A 20264-nucleotide genomic window follows, 5' to 3' on the forward strand; every position below is an offset into this window, starting at 1 on the left:
AGTCTTTGCCCCCCCAAGCTGAGTCCAGTGCCTTCCCAAGTGCCAGGAGGTAAGACTGGCTCTGTGATGCCCAGGTCTGCAGGGACTCCGAAGGCCCCGAGGTTACGGCGATGCCATGGTGGGATGCTAGAACAAAAAGGCTTTGGGGAAGCAGGATAAGTGGGAGCCCAGTTCTGAGGTAAACCGAGGCACAGAAAAATGAAGTCCAGACATCGGACGAATGAGACCATCCGCTACAAGCAAACCTAGAAAGAACAACCAGGAAGTCCTCCTTTATTTTGTCAACATTCTAATCTTCTCTCGGCCATCAGATTATCCTGCAATGAGTTTAGACAACACACAGAAACCTCAGGAACTTCGAGGTGAAGATAAGAACCAGGCTGGACCTTCAGCTACGTGAATTGCAGTGTCTGCAAAGCTGTACATTTTTCTGTGCTTTTGGGTGAAAGGGAGTTCGAGTTCTCATATATAATAAACTTGTGACCCACGGCACTTGGGAGAAGCAGCTAGGAGCTGACAGCCAAGCGCGTCTCCCGTGTCGTTACTTTATCAACTAAGCCGTCCTCGTCAGAGATGAGAGATTTCGACATTTGGCGCCCGAACAGGAACCGGAACGTTCTGAAATGTTGAAGGAACCGCTGGGCTAAGGCCGGCCCCACCAATGACTAAATTTAATCCAAGAATTCATCATAGCTTAGCCAGTTCCTTGCTAGAGTTAACCAATTATCTGAATAATAAACTTTCTTTTTTCTCCAGATTTCTATAGCCATGTAAGATGTGATTTATTGATCTTTTGATAGGATGTCTATTTGCCCGGGAAGTATGTCTTTGACCAGTCTGTGTCTCTGATGTTTGTAATGTAAGTTCTATGGTTTTGTTTGTCTGTGATCACAATGGAATTTTGGAGAAAATAAATCTCTCATTCATTCTGGAGGAATGGGAAAGACAAAAAGAGGAGTCTCTGATTTTTATCTATTGGAGACTTTCTCTTATTGGCTTCCCACACTTGGTCAGCAGACTAATGGACAAGAGCCGTCCTCTCCCCACTCTGATCCATCCTCCCTTCCCTCGAGTCTGACCATGTCACCCCCCACCAACTCCAGGGACTCCCTCTGGCCCTCAGGATCGAATACAAAACGTTCCTCGCAGGGTTCAAAGCCTCGGCCACTGCTGCCCTTTCCCAGGCTTCTTAGCCTCTGCGGTCCAGGACAGACCCCTGGCAGGGAATGTGCTCCCTCCTCATCCCTCTTCCATCTTCCTTCAGGTCCCACCTCCTCCAGGAAGCCTGTCCTGATTCCTCTTAATTCTAGTAATTTCCCTCCTTTGACAAAATTTCTGACCGATCCTATTAGTAAGCCGAGGAGGCGCTCCTCCAGGGCAGACGTAGACAGCCCAGTTCCTGGCACGACAAAATGAGTTCCGATGAGGCCCCAGACACTTGCTAGCTGTGGGAGTCGGGGCCTTTACTCCTGCCCCGGCCTTGGTTTCCTCCTCTGTAAACCGACGAGCCCTTCAAGCACGACAGGAACCGTAGTGCCTAGGACTGTGCGCTCCGTGAGCGGCGGGGCTAGAGAAATGGGGGCCGGCCTCTGCCCGAAGGCTCCCCCTCGGGGCTCCGGCCTCCCTCTAATCCAAGAACACTGGCTAACAACAGCAAAAAGGTTTATTTGAAAAATTACTATGTATTGAAAATATACAGTAGAAACGACGGCCTAGTCCCGTGTGCAGACACGAGCTCCCACCAGCCCTCTCGGAGCCCCCGGCCGAGCCGCGGCCCACCCGCACCCCCGGGGCCGCCGCCGCCAGTCCCCGCGGCCCCGTCCAGCCAGGGGGCCTCGCGGCCTCCCTCCCTCCCCGGACCGTCAGTAGGTGTTGAGCAGGTCCCAGTCCTCCACGGTGAGGCAGACGTACTTCTGCCTGGACGACGCCGGCGAGCTCGGCGCCTCCTTCTCGGCCTCCTCCAGCGCTCTCTTCTTGGCGCCCTTCGGCTCCTGGCTGGCCGCGGGGCCGGCCGCCTCCCGCGTCCTCGCCGGCCCGTGGCCCTCCGCGGCCGCCTCTTTATAGAACTGCAGCTTCTCGCCGGAGCTCACGTGGGCGTCTGCCAGCGGACACTTGGCCGGGGCGTCTGTCCGGGGCCGCTTCCCATCTAGGGCACAAGCACAGACAGCCGCCCTTCAGCCTGCCGAGGCCCCCCACATCGGAGCAGATACCGGAGGGGGCCGTCGAGGCCTGCCCCGCCGGCGTGAAAACCCCTCCCGGGGGCTCCTCTGCCTCGGCTCCGAGACCTCCCGAGACGGGGAGCTCACCCCCTGCCCCAGCGGCCGATTCCGAGGGGACGACCCCAAGTATCAAGCCGTTCCCCTGCCCACTGAGGCTCCCTGTGCCCCGGCCTCTTCCGGGGTCCCCAGGGCCTCCTTTGCTTTCAAAGGGTGCTGTGGCGGGAGTGAGGAGCTGGGCGCCCTCCGGGCCTTCCCGACTCCCCACTGCCAGTGTCCCAGAGCTCCCGGCTCCGGCCTAGCTCACGACGGAAGCGGAGCCTCCGTCTCCTCACCAGTCCCCCAGGGCTGGGCCCACACGATCCCAAGGTGCCCAGGGCTAGCCGTCTCCCCGCTCTCACATGCTGGGACTGTCCTGCTGAGCAACAATAAGCAACAGTTTTAAGTGTTCAAAGAACAGCGTGGAGGAGCGCCATGGGCTGGCGGGTACATACAGAAACACGAGGCCGCCGTCCGGGGCTTGTCCTGGCCTGGAACCGCTCCCGAGATCACGCGCTCCCACTGCAGGACGATCTGAAGGGACCGAGACACGATCCACCATCACCCGCCCGGGGCTTCGGTGGGCAGCGCCCCCCCACCCCCGCCCCAGAAAGCCTTCGGGGGCAAAGGGAGCCCCCCAGAAACCCAGCCAGGGAAGGCGGCGCCAGGTCCAGAGGCAGCCCGGGGCAAATCAGTTTCCTTTGATTTGTCTTCCCCAAAAGGATGCCGGCCCTTGGAGGGCACCCCCGGGCCTGGCCCAGAGCCTGGCACGAGCCCCGAGGCCAGGTTTCTGCTCTCGTGTCCATCCTGTAGCTGCCAGGCTGGACCATGAAGAACCTTGTCCAAATGGGAGTGGTTAGAGCAGGGCCTACAGTTCCTACAGTTTCCTAGTTGGGAAATTGAGGGCCTGCCAATGTCCCCCCTCTGAGAACCCCAACGAGCGGCCAGGCCTCCTCCGCTGGGCTTCCAGAGCTTCTGGGCCAGGGAACTCACCACCTCAAGTAAAGCAGTGTATCGCCTTTGTGGACAGCTCTGTTAGGGAGTGGGAAGGGCCCACTAGAAAAGAAGCTCCTGGAGGGCAGATACTCTCTTTTTGTCTTTGCAACCCAGGCCCTGGCTCAGGGAGGGAAGGAGGGAGAGAGAGAGAAATAAAGGGAGAGAGAGGGAGAAAATGAAGGAAGGAAGGAAGGAAGGAAAGGGAGGAAGGGAGGGAGGGAGGGAGACATAGAGGGGAAAGGGGGGGAAGAGAGAGAGAGAAAAGAGACAGAGAGGGAGAGGAGAAAGAAAATGGAAGGAAGGAAGGAGGGAAGGAAGGAAGGAAGGAAGGAAGGAAGGAAGGAGGGAAGGAAGGAAGGAAGGAGGGAAGGAAGGAAGGAAAGGAGGGAAGGAAGGAAAGAAGGAAAGAAGGAAGGAAAGGGAGGGAGAGAGAGGGAGACATAGAGGGAGGCAGGCTGGCTCAGAGCCTAAAACTGGGTCTCCTGACTGTAGCCCCCTCCCCTGGCCAGACTTACAGGGCAGACCTGATGGGACTGGGGAGACACTGCACTGTCACAAGACCTTTATGGCCTCCAGGACAGACTGGCTGTGCAAACCCTGACCAAACCCTGTGTGAGCCTGTCCCTAAATACAGTAGAGAACCCTAAAAAGAGATCCGAGAAAGACACTCTCCCTGGCTTCCTGGCAGAGGTGGGGGACTACAGGTGAGGAACACAGCCTACAAGGCCAGATTTTCAACATGTTAAGAGCTTGGTTGGACCATTTTTCAAAATATGGGCCCGGCATCCCTGAGGCCCAGCGCACAGCATGAGCAGCCCACCAGTGGCCAGCCAGGAACCAGGGAGGGCTTGGGGGCTGGAGCACTCTGTAAGGCCCTGGAGATAAGCTATGTGAAGCCAAGTGGCCCAGTGGAAAGAAAATGAGGTTTCTGGAACCAGGGTGACCCGAGTTCAAATATGGTTTCTGACATGAGCTGGTATAATCCTGGGCAAGTCACTGCGCCCGTCTGCCTCAGTTTCCTCATTTATAAAATGGGAATAACAACAGCACTTCCCTCCATGGGGTTGCTTTAGGGATAGGATATTTGCAGAGTGCTTGGTCCAGGGCCTGACCCACAGAGGGCGCGGGGTAGCCTTAGCTTCATATTAAATGGCCATGAGAGAGGGCCGCACATTTCGGAGGCTCAGGGGGCAGAATTCTGGGCAATCCTAGAGATTTCTATTCAGCAGCAGCAGCCCTGGGGCAGGAGGCAGAGAGAGCTCCGGGACCTCCCCAGGCCGCAGGGTCTGCCCTCAGGGAGCTCCCTGTCTAACTGGGAGACAAGTAGCAGCGGCCCATTTACAAAGAGGCAGGCAGAGGCAGGCATCCCTAGAACAAGGGGACAAGGAAGGGAAGGCTTTAGCAGGGACCCAGGAGGCAGGACCAGAGCCCGGAGTGTCCTGCAGAGGCAGGAGGAGGCCACGTTCTAGAAGGCTCTAAAGCCAAGGAGGGGGTTCTCGATCTGACTCCTGAGGTCCCAGGGAGCCCCTGGGGTTTGCTGCGGAGGGGAGGTGCTTTAGGAGGGTCACTGAGAGCAGAGGGGAGGGTGATGGAGGCAAGAGGGCTGAAGGAGGGCCGAAGCAGGCCGCTGCGGTGGGACAGGAGAGGGCAGAGAGGGAGAGCCCTGGGGAGGAGCCGAGCAGTCTGGAAAGGAGGAAGGCCGGCTCTGTTGTGGCTGTCTAGGGCACGGCTGCTTTGAGAGGCCTGAAAGACATTTGGGGATGCCAGCCTGGAGGTGGGAAGAAGGGTTCAAAGGAAAGCCTGGGTGCTAATGAGATCCGTGAATGAAGGGGTGTAGAGGGGCCAGGGAGAACCTTGAGGGACCTCCATTTCCCCATCTAAAAATGGAAGAAAATGCTGTGTGGGCCTCAGAGTGGGATACATCTGCAATGCTTTTTGATCAAAGGATCAACCCTCAAAGGGGAACAAAGGGCTGTGCTGGGCCCTGGGAAAGATCCCAAGTTCGCCGAAGACTCTGTCCTCCCCCCATTCCCCACCATAGTCTTTTCCCCCTCCCAAATAAAACCCTTACCTTCCCTCTTAGAATGAGTACAGAAGAGCAGTGAGGGCTAGGCAATGGGGGTCAAGTGACTTGCCCAGGGTCACACAGCCTGGAAGTGTCAGAGGCCAGGATTGAATCCAGGACCTCCTGCTCTAGGCCTCACTCTCACTCCACTGAGCCACTCCATTGAACCCATGAACCCTCTGGTCAAAGTGCTGGATGAGGCCCCTCCCAAGCAAGATGGGGAGCAGCGGGGTACCTGGTCTGCCCAGCCCTCCGTCTTACAGCTGCTGTGGTCAAATTCCTTCAAAGGCACTTTGGAGTGAACGAGGCCGATGTGGGTCTGAAGCTTGTGCATGACGGCCTGGACGTCCTGTGCGGGGCAGACACGGAGGGAAGTGAAGGGAGGCCCCTCCACCCCCCGCCGGCCTCAGGCCTCCCCCTCCCCCGAGGAGAAGCGTGGGCTCACCTGAAGGCCCGTCCCGGAAATGTCCAGGCAGTTCAGCTTTCTAAAAGAAAAGAGGTAGCCGATCCCGGCATCCGTGATCTCCGGGTTACCTAGAAAGCAGAGAGCAGGCCGCGAGCTCGTGAGCCCGACGAGGACGAGCGTCCACACTCGCCAAGCGCTCGCTGCGGCTCCCGAGGACAAGGCAGAGCAAAGAGACGACGAGGGGGAAGGCCGGGGAGGGGGCCAGGCCGAGGGTCAGTGCTTCACGGCTGCACTCGGGGGCCCCGGGACCCCCAGGCCCCCCCGAAGCCCAGATCAGATCCCATCTTCTTCGGGAAGCCTTTCGGGCTCCCCCAGATGCTAGCCGCCTCCTCCTCGGGATCCCCACTTCTTTTGTGTCTTTCTTCTGAGCCCAGAAGCTCCTTCGGCGGAATGACTGAGGGCTCCCTCCGTACCCCAGCAGGCGCTTCCTAAAGGCTTGCTGAGGATGTGATAAGAGTCTGCTTGGGAACATCTGGGAAACGAGCAATCAGCCCCAGAGTGGGGTCCGGAGGAGATGGCCTCTCGAGCCTTTTCTTCACCCACAGGATGGGGATGGAATCCCCGCACCGTGTCCTGCCCAGCTGGAGGGAAGAGCGGAGCTGCAGAGAGGAGCATCGCCCCTCCTAAGACGGGCCTTTCTCCGCGGCTGGCCAGTGCTCAACACGGGCTTCATCAAAAATGCACAGGAGAAGGGGGGGAGCCTGTGTGTCCTGCTCTGGCCCGGGGGCTCGGGGAGCTTCCTCTCGGCCGGCGTGCTCTGTCCTTGCGGGCCCGTCACGCTAATGACAGGCCCAGAACCGAGGCCCGGTGGGAGCGGGATGGGCTCCTGAAGAGGAATTCGGGGGATTGTGGGGGTGGCCCGCTGGACAGAACCAGGGAAGCAGGCAAAGCCCACAGAACAATACACTCAACTAGCACATCAATGCAAGTACGAAGGTCAAGGGCCAAGAGGAAGGCAGCCTGGGGAGAGCGCCCCAAAGAGCGCTGGGTGGGGGAGCAATCAAGAAGGGCCTTCTTACACCCCAGAAGTAACAACAAACCAGCCAGAAGCCCAGGGCAACAGGGAAGGAGGCCTCCCAGAAAGGCCAGGCCTGGCACTCTGAGCCAAAGACACACAGAGCTCTCCAGGCCCTGAATGCAGACACGGCAAGAGCAGACGACTCCTCTGAGAAAGTTCCAGGCAGGCAGGCAGAGTCCCAGAGACGGTCGCCAGAAGACCCGGGGAGCAGCCGAGAGTGCTCAGACAGGGTCCGAGATCCCCAGCCTTCCATCCCAAGGCACCACACGGGGCCCCTCAAAGGTCCAGCCCCCCAGCATGGCCTGACTTAAAGCCTCCAAACCAGCAACAAAGTCTGGAAAGAAGAGAAAGCAAAGAAACCCCCCAACTACTCCCCACAATAACTGGAAGCATTTAAACTTTCAAAATCAGTGCTGACAAAATTTTGGAATGACTGAAAAACAGCATGACTGGATCCTCTGCATGCCTGGGCCCTTAATACTTTATTAAATGGATTTCTTTTTAAATAGGTCATTTTTCTGGCTGCTTTTCTGACAGGAGAGTTTTGTGACCGACTTAGAGAAGGCAAAGGGGAGTGTTGTTTGAGGGCTACCAAACAGTTAATAAGAGCCCAGATCCTTCCTCCTTCCCTTCCTTCCTTTCCCTTCTGCTTTAGAGTCAATATTGGTTCTCAGGCAGAAGAGCAATAGGGGCCAGGCAATGGGGGTTAAGGGACTTGCGCAAAGTGTCCGAAGCCAGCTTTGAAGCCAGGACCTCCCATCTCAGGGCCTTGCTCTCATCCACTGAGCCACGAAGCTGTCCCCTAGCCTTGGCCATTTCTGTCATTAATGCTGTTTCATGTTATATGTGCTATAACCGACCTTTTGCCTGGAGGAACATGAAAGGCACTGCCTCTGCTTGCCATTGTGACAAGTCTCTAGTGTATTTTTCAATCGTGTTCTAGATTTATATTATATAACGTTCAACATTAATTTGCTTCCTGATTGAGAAAAGATTCAAATGCAAACCCAAAATGGTGATGCCTGACAGTGCCTAACCACTGTGGAAGAGCTGCTCATCCCGAGGGGGTTGTCTTCCTTGGGATTTTGGCTGGCTATGGGATGAATATAGGAGACACAGTCAGGTTTTCATTGGAATTTTACATAGCTTGCATTTTAATTCTCAGGCTTTTTGTGATAAAATGCCAACCTAGGAAAAAAAAAACAACAAAAACAACCCAAAAATCTAACCTAAAAGGAGAGAAAGTCCCTGCAAAGGAAAAAATGGACTTTCAACAAGGACTGCAAAATCCTGAAAAAAGGTAAGGAAAATGACATAGAAGAGGAAAAGGTAACCTCTATCAGGTGATAGTTGCCCTGACAATCTGAACAAATGAAAAGAAACAGAAAGACAGATTAGAACAAAATCCAAAGATTGAAAACTAGATGAAAAAACCAGGAACCTGCTCTTCAAAATAATAGATCTAGAAAACACATCAAGAAAAAAAAACAATTCAAAAATCACTCGACTCCCTGAAAACCCTAATAGCCTGGTCATTCTCTTTCAAAAACGGGGCAATAAAAACTACCCAGAACTCTTAGTCCAGATGGCAAAATGAAGACAGAAAAAATCCACTGATTGCCTCCTAAAAGGAGACCAAAAGGAAAGGTTCAGAATGTCCCTGCCACCATCCGAAGCTTCCATACTGAAGAAGAAATACTCCAAACAGCCAGAAGTAGAGTCCGAGTACCAGGAACCACAGTCAGAATCCTGTTTTGTCAAACTTTTTTTGTCAGCTTCTAGAGTAAATGGAATATAGGCTCTTCCCAAAGACAACAGATGGAGACTTGGGACCAAAGGGGACTTAACCTGCACAGCTGAGCACATCCTAGAAGGGGAAAACGGATCTTGAATGGAATAGAAAACTTCCAAGCATTCATGATGAAAACACTAGAGCTGAGCTGGGACTGTGAAATGCAAAAACAGGAGAGAAACACAAAAAGGCAAACTTTTTGAAGCAAGTGGAAGGAACTGTGAGAGAGTAAAGGCCTCACGTCCTGATGGGGGAGAAGAGACTGGTGGCACTCAGAATCTTCATGGCCTTCAAAGAATGTTATCCAGCTCTAGAGAAAGAGCTGTTGGAGTCAGAATCCAGATGAAAGCACGTGACTTTTCATGTTAGTTTACTTGGGTTTTGGTTTTATAGGATTATTCTCTTACAAAAATGACCAATATGGAAATGTTTTGTGCGATAATACATGTATAACCCAGAGAGAAGTGCTTGTCAGCTCTGGAAGAGGGGAGGGAGGGAGGGAATTTGGATCATATAACTCTGGAAAACTTATGTGGAAAATTGTTATTACATGTAACTGGTAAAATAAAATTTCTTCATGAATTAAAAAAAGATTTTTCTTGTCTTTAAAGGAAATGAAGAGAGTTAAATAAGAAAAAGATAATCTCAGAGTAAGTGAGATCTGTTTTAAGGGATCTAAGAGGGACAAAAGAAGGAAGGGTAAAATGAGGCATGCACTAGTGGGGAAAGGAGGAAGGAAGGAACTTGCTCTCTCCTAATCAGGGGGCATGAGAAGAATACTCAAACATGGAGGGAGAGCTGGGCAAAAGGTGGGTCTCGTTCTCATTTAAAATGACCAGGGGGGGTCTGGGGGGGCAGCTGGGTGCTCAGTGGATTGAGAGCCAAGGAGGTCCCGGGTTCAAATGTGGCCTCAGACACTTCCTAGCAAGTCACTTAACCCAAGCTGCCTAGCCCTTACCACTCTTCTGCAGTATTGATTCTAAGATGGAGGGTAAGGGCTTAAAAATAAATAACAAAAAGTAACATAAAATGACCTCAGGGACATGGAAAACACAAAATGAGGCATAGAAATCTACTCAATTCAATGGGAAGGGATGGGGGGGGGAGCAGGTTTAGAGGAAGATGATAGTCACAAGCAAAACGAACTTTCTGATCCTTATGGCGGCATCAAAGACAAAAAAGGTCAAGAAATACGTCACGTCTGAGGGAAGCCCCAAAGACCGTGTCCAGAGCTCTCCACGCAAAGTGGCGGAGGGGCAGGGTCAGACATCCCGGAGCTTACTTGCTCTGCGGAGTCTTTCCTTAGTCATGCGAGGGACAGAAAGAAGGGGGGAGCCCCGAAACATCTCAAAAACATACGAGAGAACAGCGTCCCACGTCCCCCGCATGTCCCTTTGCACGCCCTCACCGGCCGAAGGGGCTGCAATGGCCAGATCCGGGCCCAGCAGCCCCTCTAAGGGGACAGAGGGGGGCTCAGGAGGGGGCCCGGCCTGCACCCTCGGGGGCCCCTGGGAACCTCCCTCCGTGACGCAGCCAGACTTACAGGACAAGTCCAGCAGGGCGAGGTTCTCCAGGCCTCTTCTCATCACACGCACAGGGGCGGTCATCCTCCGGACACCAGCATCGGAGAGGCAATTGTCCTTCAGGCGCAGCTGCGTCACGCTGTGGGGGGAGGCCACAGACGCCAGAAGTGACTTTGGGGCTGCGCTCACGAGCAGGCCTCACCTGACCCACTTCCCTGAGCCTCATCTTGGGGGTGTGTGTGGCAGCCCTCTCGCACCCCGCGGCTCAGTGAGGATCTGACACGGTCCCTGTACACAGGTGCTGGTTTCCCTCAGTGGCGTAAGCTCCTCCCTTGCTTTTTTTTTTAATTAAAAATTTTTTTTTTCTACAGAAAAAACCCTCACCTTCTGTCTTGGAGTCGATACTGTGTATTGGCTCCAAGGCAGAAGAGTGGTAAGGGTAGGCAATGGGGGTCAAGTGACTTGGCCAGGGTCACACAGCTGGGAAGTGTCTGAGGCCAGATTTGAACCCAGGACCTCCCATCTCTAGGCCTGGCTCTCAGTCCACTGAGCTTACCCAGCTGCCACCCCTCCTTTGTCTTTCAACCCAACTACCCAGCACGGTGCCAGGCACGGAATACCAAGCGGATTTTTCTTTTTAAACTGAGATTCTCAAAAGTGCTGTCTGCTTCTCTGGAATGGCTCATCAGGTAAAAAGGAAGCTCTCCTGGCCTATTCCTCAAGCCCTGTTCAGGCGCTCCTCCAGGCCACCCGCCCTCTGGAAGGCCCAGCCAGCTGGGCACAAGCCGTGGCACGAGAGCCCAGACTGGAGAGGTGCCAAGCCTGGGCCCAGGCGCCGGGCTCAGCAGGCCGTGGGCGAGGCTATGAAGGCTTTCACAAAGGACTGGCCCTGCCTGCAGGGAGGGCGAGCGGCTCCCCAAAGCATCCGCGTGTCCTGGGGAAGCACCTGAGCCGCTCCCCAGCCGTGGCCCAAAGCGAGGATCTAGCTGGGGACAGAAACGGCGAGGACCCAAAGGAAGGTCCGATCCACGTCCTCGCCTCCCCCCGAGGAGGCGGTCAGTGTGGTGGGACAGCAGGAAGGGCCCTGGCCCTAGTCAGAGGCCCTGGATTCTAATTCTGCCTCTGATACCTACTATACCTGTGCGAGCTAGGCCTCAGTCTCCTCCTCTGTAAAATGATGGCCCAAATGGCCCTGAGGTCCCTTCCAGCTCTAGGTGGACGAGCCTAGGAAAGGCTCGCTCTGGACTCTGTGGTTGCAGGGTGGGATGGCCGAGGTTGTGGCGTGGCCGGCAGGCCCTACCTGGACAGGGCCTCATTGGTGAGATGCTCCAGGAGCTCATGCTCATCTCCAAGCTTACAGCAAGAAAGATCCAAGCAGGTCAGCTCCCGGAAAGACTTGATCTCTTCGAGCTTTTCAGAAATCACCAGGTACCTGCCGAGCACGGAGAGGTCAGCGCCCCGTCCCTTCCCGCCGTCCCCAGCAGAGCCAGGCCGCCCTCTGGACGCGGCTCGGCCTCGGCCATCAGAAGGCCCCACTCCCCCACGAGGACAACGAAGAGGGTCCGGGGGCGGCGGGGCCGGCGTAAAAGGCTCAGGCCTCTGCTGGGGGAGGCAGCTCGAGGGGGGGCCCCGCCAACCTCTGAACCCCAGAGGCCTGAGGAGGGCTCAGCTGGGGACACAAAGGAACCCTGTTTGCCCGGTCATGTTTCATTGCACTGTAAATAAAGCTGCTGTTCTCGGGCTTCCAATGCCAGAGTTAATGGGGATTTGGGGGGACTCCTGGGCAATCAGAGAAAGAAAAACAGCCTCTGATATCTCGAGCAAGACATTTTTGTAGTTCGGACTAAGTTAGGCCATCCGTGGAGGCCATCCAAGCGGGATCTAGTGCGGTCCCAAGGCCAGGAACCAGAGGGGACCCCCATCTGGAGCCCCGGGCTGGGCCGTGGGGGACGGGGATGCCCGAGGGCTCACCTGTTCCGAAGACAGAGTGAGCAGAGTACCAGGCGCCCGTAGGCCTCTGTAAACTTCTGCAGCGCGCGCAGGCCCGCGCCGGGCTCCGTGAACTTGTGCCTGGCTTCCGCGGCAGAGAAGAGCTTCTCGGCTATCTGTTCGGGGAAGCCGATGAGAGAGTCGATGTGGTCAACGTTGTCAGAGATAAAGCCCAGCGCCAGGCTGAAGAGGGACTTGGCTGAGTAGCGCAGGTTCCCTTCGCGCGTGTACGTGAAGATGAAGTGGTCCGTTTTCTCCTTCCTGGCCGCGTCATCCTCCCTGTTCATGCACAGCTCCACAGAGAAGCCTTTGGGGAACAGCCTCAGAGGCTTGGGCTCCCGCAAGCCGCTCGGGACCCCGTCCAGGGCGAGGCTTACCATGTGCAGGCGGCCATTTTCCCTGACATAGATAGGACCTGGATCCGGGCAACTTCGTGATCTGAGGTAGCAAGACATTCCTCTGGCTGAGCCTGCGAGCAGACAGACCCAAAGTGAAGAGGCTGGACCCTAGAGAGGAGGCTGGACCCGGGGGGAGGAGGCTGGACCCAGGGGGAGGAGGCTGGACCCGGGGGAGGAGGCTGGACCCAGGGGGAGGAGGCTGGACCCAGGGAGAGGAGGCTGGCCGACCAGCAGTCACAGCTTTATGGCCAGGGAAACATGTCCTGTGTGGGACAAGGAGAAATCCTGCTCAGGGTCCCAGGGCCTCTCTCTCCCTAAAGCCAAAGGAAAGTGGCCCACTATTGGAAGTGCTTCTGATGCCTTCTCACAACAGCAAAAGCAAACATCCCAAGCATTCAGGAAGCCCCTCTGTGGAGGCACAGAGACCCTGGCCATGGGCCTGGCCCTCAGGGGCTCACCGCTTAGACCAGACAACTCCAGGCCAGGCACCTGGAAAGGTACTGAGAAAAGCAGCCAGGCCTGCCCTGGAGGCATGCCCAGCTCAGGGGACAAAGGAAAAGACACTATCAATCCAGAAACTTTCACTGTCCCTGCTAAATGCAGGGTAAGGGGGATTCCCTCCTACACGTGGATCCACACGAGCCCTAAGAGTTCAGAAAATAAAAAATGTCCAAATGGAATCTACGTCCAAAAAGCCTCCAAGGGAGGAAGTGAAGCGGCCCTAAGCCGCAGGTATGGTGGCAGAGGCCTCTGGGACTCTGGCTAACAACCAAAGCTCTTTGGCCCTCCTCCTTGTTGTTCCATTGGGTCTGACTCTCTGGGGCCCCAGGGACCAGAGTGCACCCATACTGTCCATGAAGTTTTCTTGGTAGAATTATTGGAATGGTTGCTATTTCCTTCTCCAGCTCATCTTACAGATGAGGAAACTGAGGCCAACAGGGTGAAGCAACTTGCTAGTGTCTGAGATCGGATTTGAACCTGGAGCTTCTGGGCTCCAGGAGCTACCTAGCTACCTCAGTTTCCTATAAAATGAAAGCATCAGCCTAGGTCTGGCACTGGACTTGAAGGCCCCTTCCAGGTTGAAATCCTATCGTTTTACAACTTCAGCAACATCAGATGAAGGAGAAATCATCTCTCAACCCAAAAATGCGGCTTATGGGAAGGCTCCAATCTTGTTCCTGTGCAAATTCAGGCAAGATTCTACATGAGCTAAGAACATTTCTGTAACAGTTTAAAGGCAAGAAAGCCCTAAGTTAAAAGCACTCCTTTTTTTTAACAGATAAAATGCTATTTTTCCTCCAGAGATTGAAGCCTCTCCTCCTCCTTTCCCATTCTGCTAAAAGAGTTGGGGTGGGCCCTGAAAACCCAAGCAAGCAGAAGATCCAAGGACCAAACAGAGCCGAGATCCTGCTGCTGCCCGGCCAGATGATCCTGGAGGTGGGAGAAGGGGAGCGGCCGAGGCGGGCAGCCCGTGGCTGGGGGTGCTGCCAGGGAAGGGGGCTGGCTCCGGGCAGCAGCATCCTCTCCCAGGTCTCTTCTGCTCCTGGCCAAGCAAAGAGTCCCCTCCAGCCTGGGACCCTGATCCTTTAAGAGCTTCAGGGAAGGCCAGGAACTCTGCCTGTCGGACAAGGCCATTCAGTCTAAGCATTTATTAACAAATCACTGTATACAAGGTACTGTGAGCAGTTCATCGGGCCTAAAGCTGACAATGTCGGTCTTCCAGGAAACCTCTCCATTTCTCTACCAGGAAAAAGCAACATAACCCAAACCTGCTGAGGCCTCCCCTCCTCAGTGCCCATCACATACAACTCTACCATCGAGAGCCACTGGCCTGCTTGCCGCTCAAAAATCCATCTCCTAGCTGGGGTCTTTGTAGAGCTTCGCACCAGGGACCTGGCACACAGCAGGCGCTTAATAAGGGTTTGTAGACTGACCAGCCCCCTTCCTTCAGGAACTGGTCCCTACCCTCTACACTGTATAAATCAGGTCCACACAGAGCTCTTTGCTGCCATCTCCCCTCACCAAACGTGAGCTCCTGGACGGCGAGGACCATGTGTTTGCCTCTCTGCATCCCCGGGCTCGGCTCAAGGTGGGCCCTTAGCCAGTGCTTCTGACTGACCCAAGAGAGGTCCCCCAGGGGTTAAAAAAAAAAAATCTTTCCATTTTGGAGAAGCTTCCTGGAGGAGGCAGCAAATGTGGTAGGCTTGAAGGATGAGGAAACTAGGTCCAGGTGGACCAGTCTGCACTGGCTCCCCCCAGCTCTCCTAGTCTCCCTGGTCAGGTCCTGAGCTATTTGGGGAGGGGGGAGGGGGCATACTGCAAAGTCTAATTCCAACCATTAGGGGCCACGAACAGCCTAGAGACCCAAGAACTAGAAACACAGGAAATGGACTCAAAAGCTCAGTGGATAGTCAGGCTCAGAGACAGAAGGTGCTGGGTTCAAATGTGACCTCAGCCACTTCCTAGTTATATGACCCTGGGCAAGCCTAGCCCTTACAGCTCTTCTGCCTTGGAACAAACACTCAGTATTGATTCTAAGTCAGAAGGTGAGGGTTTGGGGCAGGGGGTGCTCCAAGAGGCACGTGGCATCCCACGCTCCCATTCTGGAGGTGAAGAACACTTAAGTGACCTGCCCAAAGCCACGCAGGTACGAAGCGGCAAAGCGAGGACTGGCACTGAGGCCCCCAAAAGGAACTGGGCTGGCTGGGCTTGGAACCCAGGACCAGCCTCCAAATCCAGCAGCCATCCCCACCCTTTACCCAGAAGGTCCCCGAGTGACCCGTCCGTGAGCGCACAAGCAGTCGGGCAGGGCAGGGCAGGGCAGGGCTTCTCTAGCTGTCCGGCCGCAGGCTGCTGCCCCGACTCCTGGGCCCCAACCAGGCCAGGCTGGCTGGGCGAATTGCCAACTTCCTGGCAAACTGTCTACATAAGATAAGCAGGGAAAAAAAGAAAAACTCTTCTTTTGCTCAGTTTCAGGCCACATGAACATGCCCACTCAAAGTCTAAAGCCCGGCCATCTCGGGGTTCCCGCCTGCTCCCTCCTGGTTCCAGGGCAGCCCAGGCGCCTCACACTTCCTGCCTCGTGGGCTCCCCAAAAAGGAGGCTCCTGGGAGCCGGCGAGGCTGAGGAGAGAGCCTGGCCTGTGGAAGGAACTGTTTCAACAGGAAGAAAGGGGGATACCCCGGGAATCTGGGGGCACAGCTGGAAGGGGCTGGGGGGGGGGCCACAGAGTCCAACTCCCTCACTTTACAAATGAGTAAACTGAGGCCCCAAGAGGGGAAGCAGCCTGCCCTGAGCTACCCTGCGGCAGACAAAGAATGGAAAAAGAGACTTGCACAGAATGCTCTATTCCAGCCAGCTCATACCTTGGAAAAGGAACAGAATTTGGTACTTTGTTTCAAAGCAGCCCCGCCTCTTCTGAACCATCTTTTGTGCAATTTTTTTTTTTAAAAGAAAGATGCAGGACAGGGGCAGATAAGAGGCACAGTGGATGGAGAGCCAGGCCTGGCGACAGGCGGTCCTGGGTTCAAATGTGACCTCAGACACATTCTAGCTATATGACCCTGCGTAACTCACTTACCCTCCACTGCCTAATCCTTACTGCTCTTCTGTCTTGGAACCAATACGAATATTGATTCTAAGCTAGAAAGTAAGGATTAAAAAAAAAAAAGAGCAGACGCAGGCTGTCTCAACCAACATTAACTATGCTAGGCGAGCACAAAGAGCTCCTTCACCCAGGCCTGGGAGGCACAAATGCTACTTCCTAGGATTTGAACCCCAGTTCCACTATTTGCAGCGAGATGTGGCCTCTCTGAGAAAAAGGGAGGAGGTGGGGCCGTGGCTCTTGGACGTCTCTTCAGGGCTAGGACATCCTCTCTGCCCAAGCCCCATCTCCACCCCAGCATGAAAAGAAAGCCTCCACCAGACTCTGCCAGCCCGGCCAATGAAGGGGCCTGAGGGAACCGAGTCCTGCATACACAGAACAGAAACTTTCCACATACCACTTCCCTGGCAAGTGGCCGTGCAGCCTCGGCTTCCTGGGGCAGCCACCTCCGGCCTCTCGGGCAGCCCATCTTGCTCAAAGCCCGAGTCAAGGCCGCACGCCATGGCCTCTCTGCGGCTCCCCCGCCTGGTTCTTGGCTCTGCCCTCTCAGCCATGACAGGCATCCATTGACTTCTGGAAGGCGGCTCCCATGTCCTCACTTCCCGGCTGCCCCGCAGGCTTATCCATCTTGTCCCCTATGGCAGAGCCACCCTCCCCCCCCTCCCCCCCCCCGAGTTCTGGCCATTCTTCAGGCAGTCTGAGTCCAGACCTGAAGCAGGAAGGACCTAGAGAGATAGTCTGATCCAACCCTTGTTTTACCAGACATTTGGGCCATATCCTCCCAAAAGTCTTCCTCGATTTCTGACCAGACCTCTGTCCTTATCCAGTCAGGGGCTCCTTCTCTTCTCCTTATGTGTACATCTCTGCTCCCTGGAATTCAGGTCGCTGCTTCCAATTCCCCAACAGCCCCTCCCTGGGGTGTCCCCCAAGGCTTTGTCCTGTTCTCTCTCTTCACCATCTTCCTTGGTGACTGTGTGAATCTCCATCCAGCACGAGTTTCTTTCATCAACTCTAACCCCATGTCACCAACTGTCTGCCTGAAACAGAAATGCTCACCTGGAAGGGGGCTCCATGGTCATCTGGTCCAATCCTTTCATTTTACCGACAAGAAAACAGAGGCTGGAGACACAAAGTACCTTGTTCTAGGTTGCCCAGGAACAAGCAGCAAAGCCAGACACGAATGAGGGTCCTCAGGTTCCAATCCAGGGGTCTGCCTCTCCTTTTTCCGTCTGGATGTCCCATCAGCATCTCAAATCCAACACTCCTCCAACTGGCCCATCCTCCTCCCAGGCTGCTAACCTTCTGAGTCATGCTGGGCTCTTCCAAACCACTCTCAAGTCCTAGCCTTCTTACCTCCATGCCACCTGTCACATCTCCAAGGTAAGAAGCACTTATGTGGTACCTACTATGTGCCAGGCACTAAGAAAAGTGATTTTCTTTTTAAAGAATTATTTCATTTGATGCTCAAATGACTCTATGTGATAAATGCCATTTTTATCCCATTTTACAGATGAGGAAATGAGGACAACCACAAGTTAAGTACTCTGCCCAGGGCCACACAACTAGGAAGTGTCTAAGGCAGAATTTAAACTCGGGTCTTCCTTACTCCACATCCAAAGTTCTATTTACTATACCACTAGCTGTCTCCTCTGCATCTGTCTGCTATCTATTCACCCTGTCCTCATCCTGCCTCTCCTAAATTAGCCTCCTCAAGAGTCTCCCTGCCTGTATCTCCCTTACCCCAAAGCAGGGGTTGGCAACATATGGCTCTCAAGCCATATCTGGCTCCACCTCCCTACCTGCCAGTCCAGGGCAGAGCCCCAGGGGGCCTTCAGCCCCCCCCCCTTTTCCAGCGCCTTCAGCCTCCATCCTCCTCCTTCTGCACGTGTTTATGGCTCTCACAGACAAGAAGCTTGCTGACCCCTTCCCCAAAGCATGTCCAGATCTGACTGGGCCCCTTCTCTGGCTACAAATGTCCAAGGGCTCCCCACCCTCTAGGTTATAGCTTCTTGACCCAACCCCCAAGAACTGGCTTTTTAAAAAAGGATTTTGATGACGGTATCTCAATATAATTGGTGTCCTTTGTAATCTTATGTATTTATTTTATGCTCTGAGACAGGTCCACAGGTTTCACCAGCCTATCTGCCTGCTGAGGAAGGCCTACTCTAGGATCGAATAGAAATTCCTCTGTGGAAGGTCCCCTACAACCTTCACACTGCTCCCCCCATTATGTGCGGTAGCCAAACTAAACTGCCAGGTGTTCTGCAAAACATTCCATCTCCCAGCTTTGTCCTAGCCATAAGCCATGCCTGAATCCCACTCCTCCCTCAGCTCTGCCTTTCAAGTCAGTCAGTCAACAAACACCTAGTATGCTCCAGGCACTACGCTAATCTCTGGGGATAGTAAGAAAAGCAAAAGCCAGTCCCTTCTTTCAAGGAGCTCCTGGTCTATAAGGGAGACTCCCGCCATGCACATAGCTATGTACAAACAAGATGGAGCCAGGAGAACCGGAGGATGGCCTCAGAGGGAAGGCACTAAGAAGAGCGTCTGACAAAGGCTCCTGGAATCTTCAGCCTCTTCAGTGATTCCAAAGGAGCCGTGATCACATGAAGAGTATTCTCTCCCATACTCCAGGGTGCTCCCATACTCCAGGGTGCTGGGTGGTCCAGTGGGGAGCGCTGGGCCCAGAGCCAGTAAAAGACTGGAGTTTGAATTCTACTTCAGACACTCCCTCGCCGAGTGACTCTCAGCTTCCTCATTGGTGGCACCTCTTCACAGAGGATCAAATGAGACAGCCTATGCAGAGTGCCCTGCAAACCACCGAGATGCTCCCTTTCACTACTGCAGCTCAGAGGCTGTTCTGGGGATTCTCAGCTCTGGTAGTCCACACACTGGGGCTCTGTCAGATCCCAGGGACACCAGGGCTGTCCATCAGCTCCTCCTGGGAAGGGCCCAGCTTCTCTAATCATGTTTATTCCTTTTCTGCCAAGCATCCCAGCCCTTCATGGACACCCCGGGCCTCTTCTGTGATCCTTGGGTGAGCCTCAGCCCATTCTTCTGAGACTGTTGTGCCCCATGACCCGACGCCATCGGTGATGGAATAATAACTAGGATGGAAGAGATGAGCCACTGTGAAGCTTGGGATCAGCCCTGGACCAGCTCCCTGCTTATATGAGGTATCGTTTTCCTCAACAGTAATGAATGAGCACAACAGGCTGGCACACAAGAGGCCCTCCACTGCCCCTCTCCAAATCTTCTTGAAATTCTCTGAGGGGACAGAGGCTCCTTGAAAGGGGGGCTGTTGAGCTTTTTTGTCCTTATCTCTCCAACCCCTAGTAAACTGTAGGCACTTAATAAACGTAGCTCAGGCTGCGTGGCTGTCCTGCCCCTTGGCCCTAGATCGGTCTCAGTCCCATCTACAGAGGAGAGAAGATGCCTTAAGGAGGTCACTATCCAAAAGAAAACAAACCATCCTTCTCTGCCTGCCCCCACTGACTCTCACACCAGGGGCCCAAAGCAGCCTTGGCCTCCTATTCTGTAAAATGGGAGTGTCAGAGTCAGAGGCTTCTCAGGCTCTCTAAGGATGGAGGAAGAAGTCGGGGCCAGCTGAGCCTGCTCCCTCCCCCAGGACAAAAAACGGTCCACGTTGGCACACAAGGAAGAGCGGCTGCCAGCTGCACTCGCCCGCCCAAAGCTGTGTCCCAGCCAGAATTCCAGGGAGAAGGGCCGCCAGTGGCTCCACCAGGAGGGGTTCCAACCTCCTATTCCTGGGTCAGGGGGTCAGGCCTCATTCTCTGGGAGCTAACAGCAGCCCCAAGGGACTTCCAGGGACCCATCTTCCTCTTCCTTGCTTCTCTTGACCTTGCACACCTCTCATTACTTCACATTCTGGGGCCACAGCTCAGAACCCCTCCCCCTCCCAGGGGGCTGCTAGTGGATCCTGTCCTCCTCCCAATGGCCTGCTTGACCTCTCCACCCCTCCCCAGGCCTCCCCTGCTGCCTGGGCCCAAATCTTGCTTTCTTTCCCAGATGCTTCCCTGCTCTTCAAGATCCTCCAAATCTCCCCCAGTCTCCTTTACCCCACTTCCCCTTAGCCTTGCTCCCCTTCTCCTGGGCCCCCCAAACCTCCAGCCCCATTTCCCCCTCCCCTCCCCCTTG

The 20264-nt window shown here is 54.8% G+C and overlaps 1 protein-coding gene across 1 annotated transcript; it reads right to left on the reverse strand.

Moving 5' to 3' along the window:
• Positions 1-1662: 1662 nt before the first annotated feature.
• Positions 1663-12573, reverse strand: LRRC42 (leucine rich repeat containing 42). Its single transcript, XM_044673791.1, has 7 exons — positions 12087-12573; positions 11416-11547; positions 10136-10254; positions 5762-5850; positions 5552-5665; positions 2711-2789; positions 1663-2146 (listed from the first exon to the last, which is right to left on the reverse strand). Exons 1-7 carry the CDS (start codon positions 12557-12559, stop codon positions 1863-1865), a joined length of 1290 nt encoding a protein of 429 aa, XP_044529726.1. The 5' UTR covers positions 12560-12573; the 3' UTR covers positions 1663-1862.
• Between the last annotated feature and the right edge of the window lie 7691 nt (positions 12574-20264).

The sequence above is a fragment of the Gracilinanus agilis genome, chromosome 4, assembly GCF_016433145.1.
Source record: "Gracilinanus agilis isolate LMUSP501 chromosome 4, AgileGrace, whole genome shotgun sequence".
Classification (NCBI taxonomy): Eukaryota; Metazoa; Chordata; class Mammalia; order Didelphimorphia; family Didelphidae; genus Gracilinanus; species Gracilinanus agilis.

Bases quoted from the DNA above. Each gene is read 5' to 3' on its own strand.
- LRRC42 (XM_044673791.1), bottom strand. From the start codon at position 12,559: ATGTCTTGCTACCTCAGATCACGAAGTTGCCCGGATCCAGGTCCTATC. The intron at 10,255-11,415 runs GTAGGGCCTGCC...CTCCCCCCACAG, and splicing joins ACCAATGAGGCCCTGTCCAG to CGTGACGCAGCTGCGCCTGA. The intron at 5,666-5,761 runs GTGAGCCCACGC...TGCCCCGCACAG, and splicing joins TTTCCGGGACGGGCCTTCAG to GACGTCCAGGCCGTCATGCA.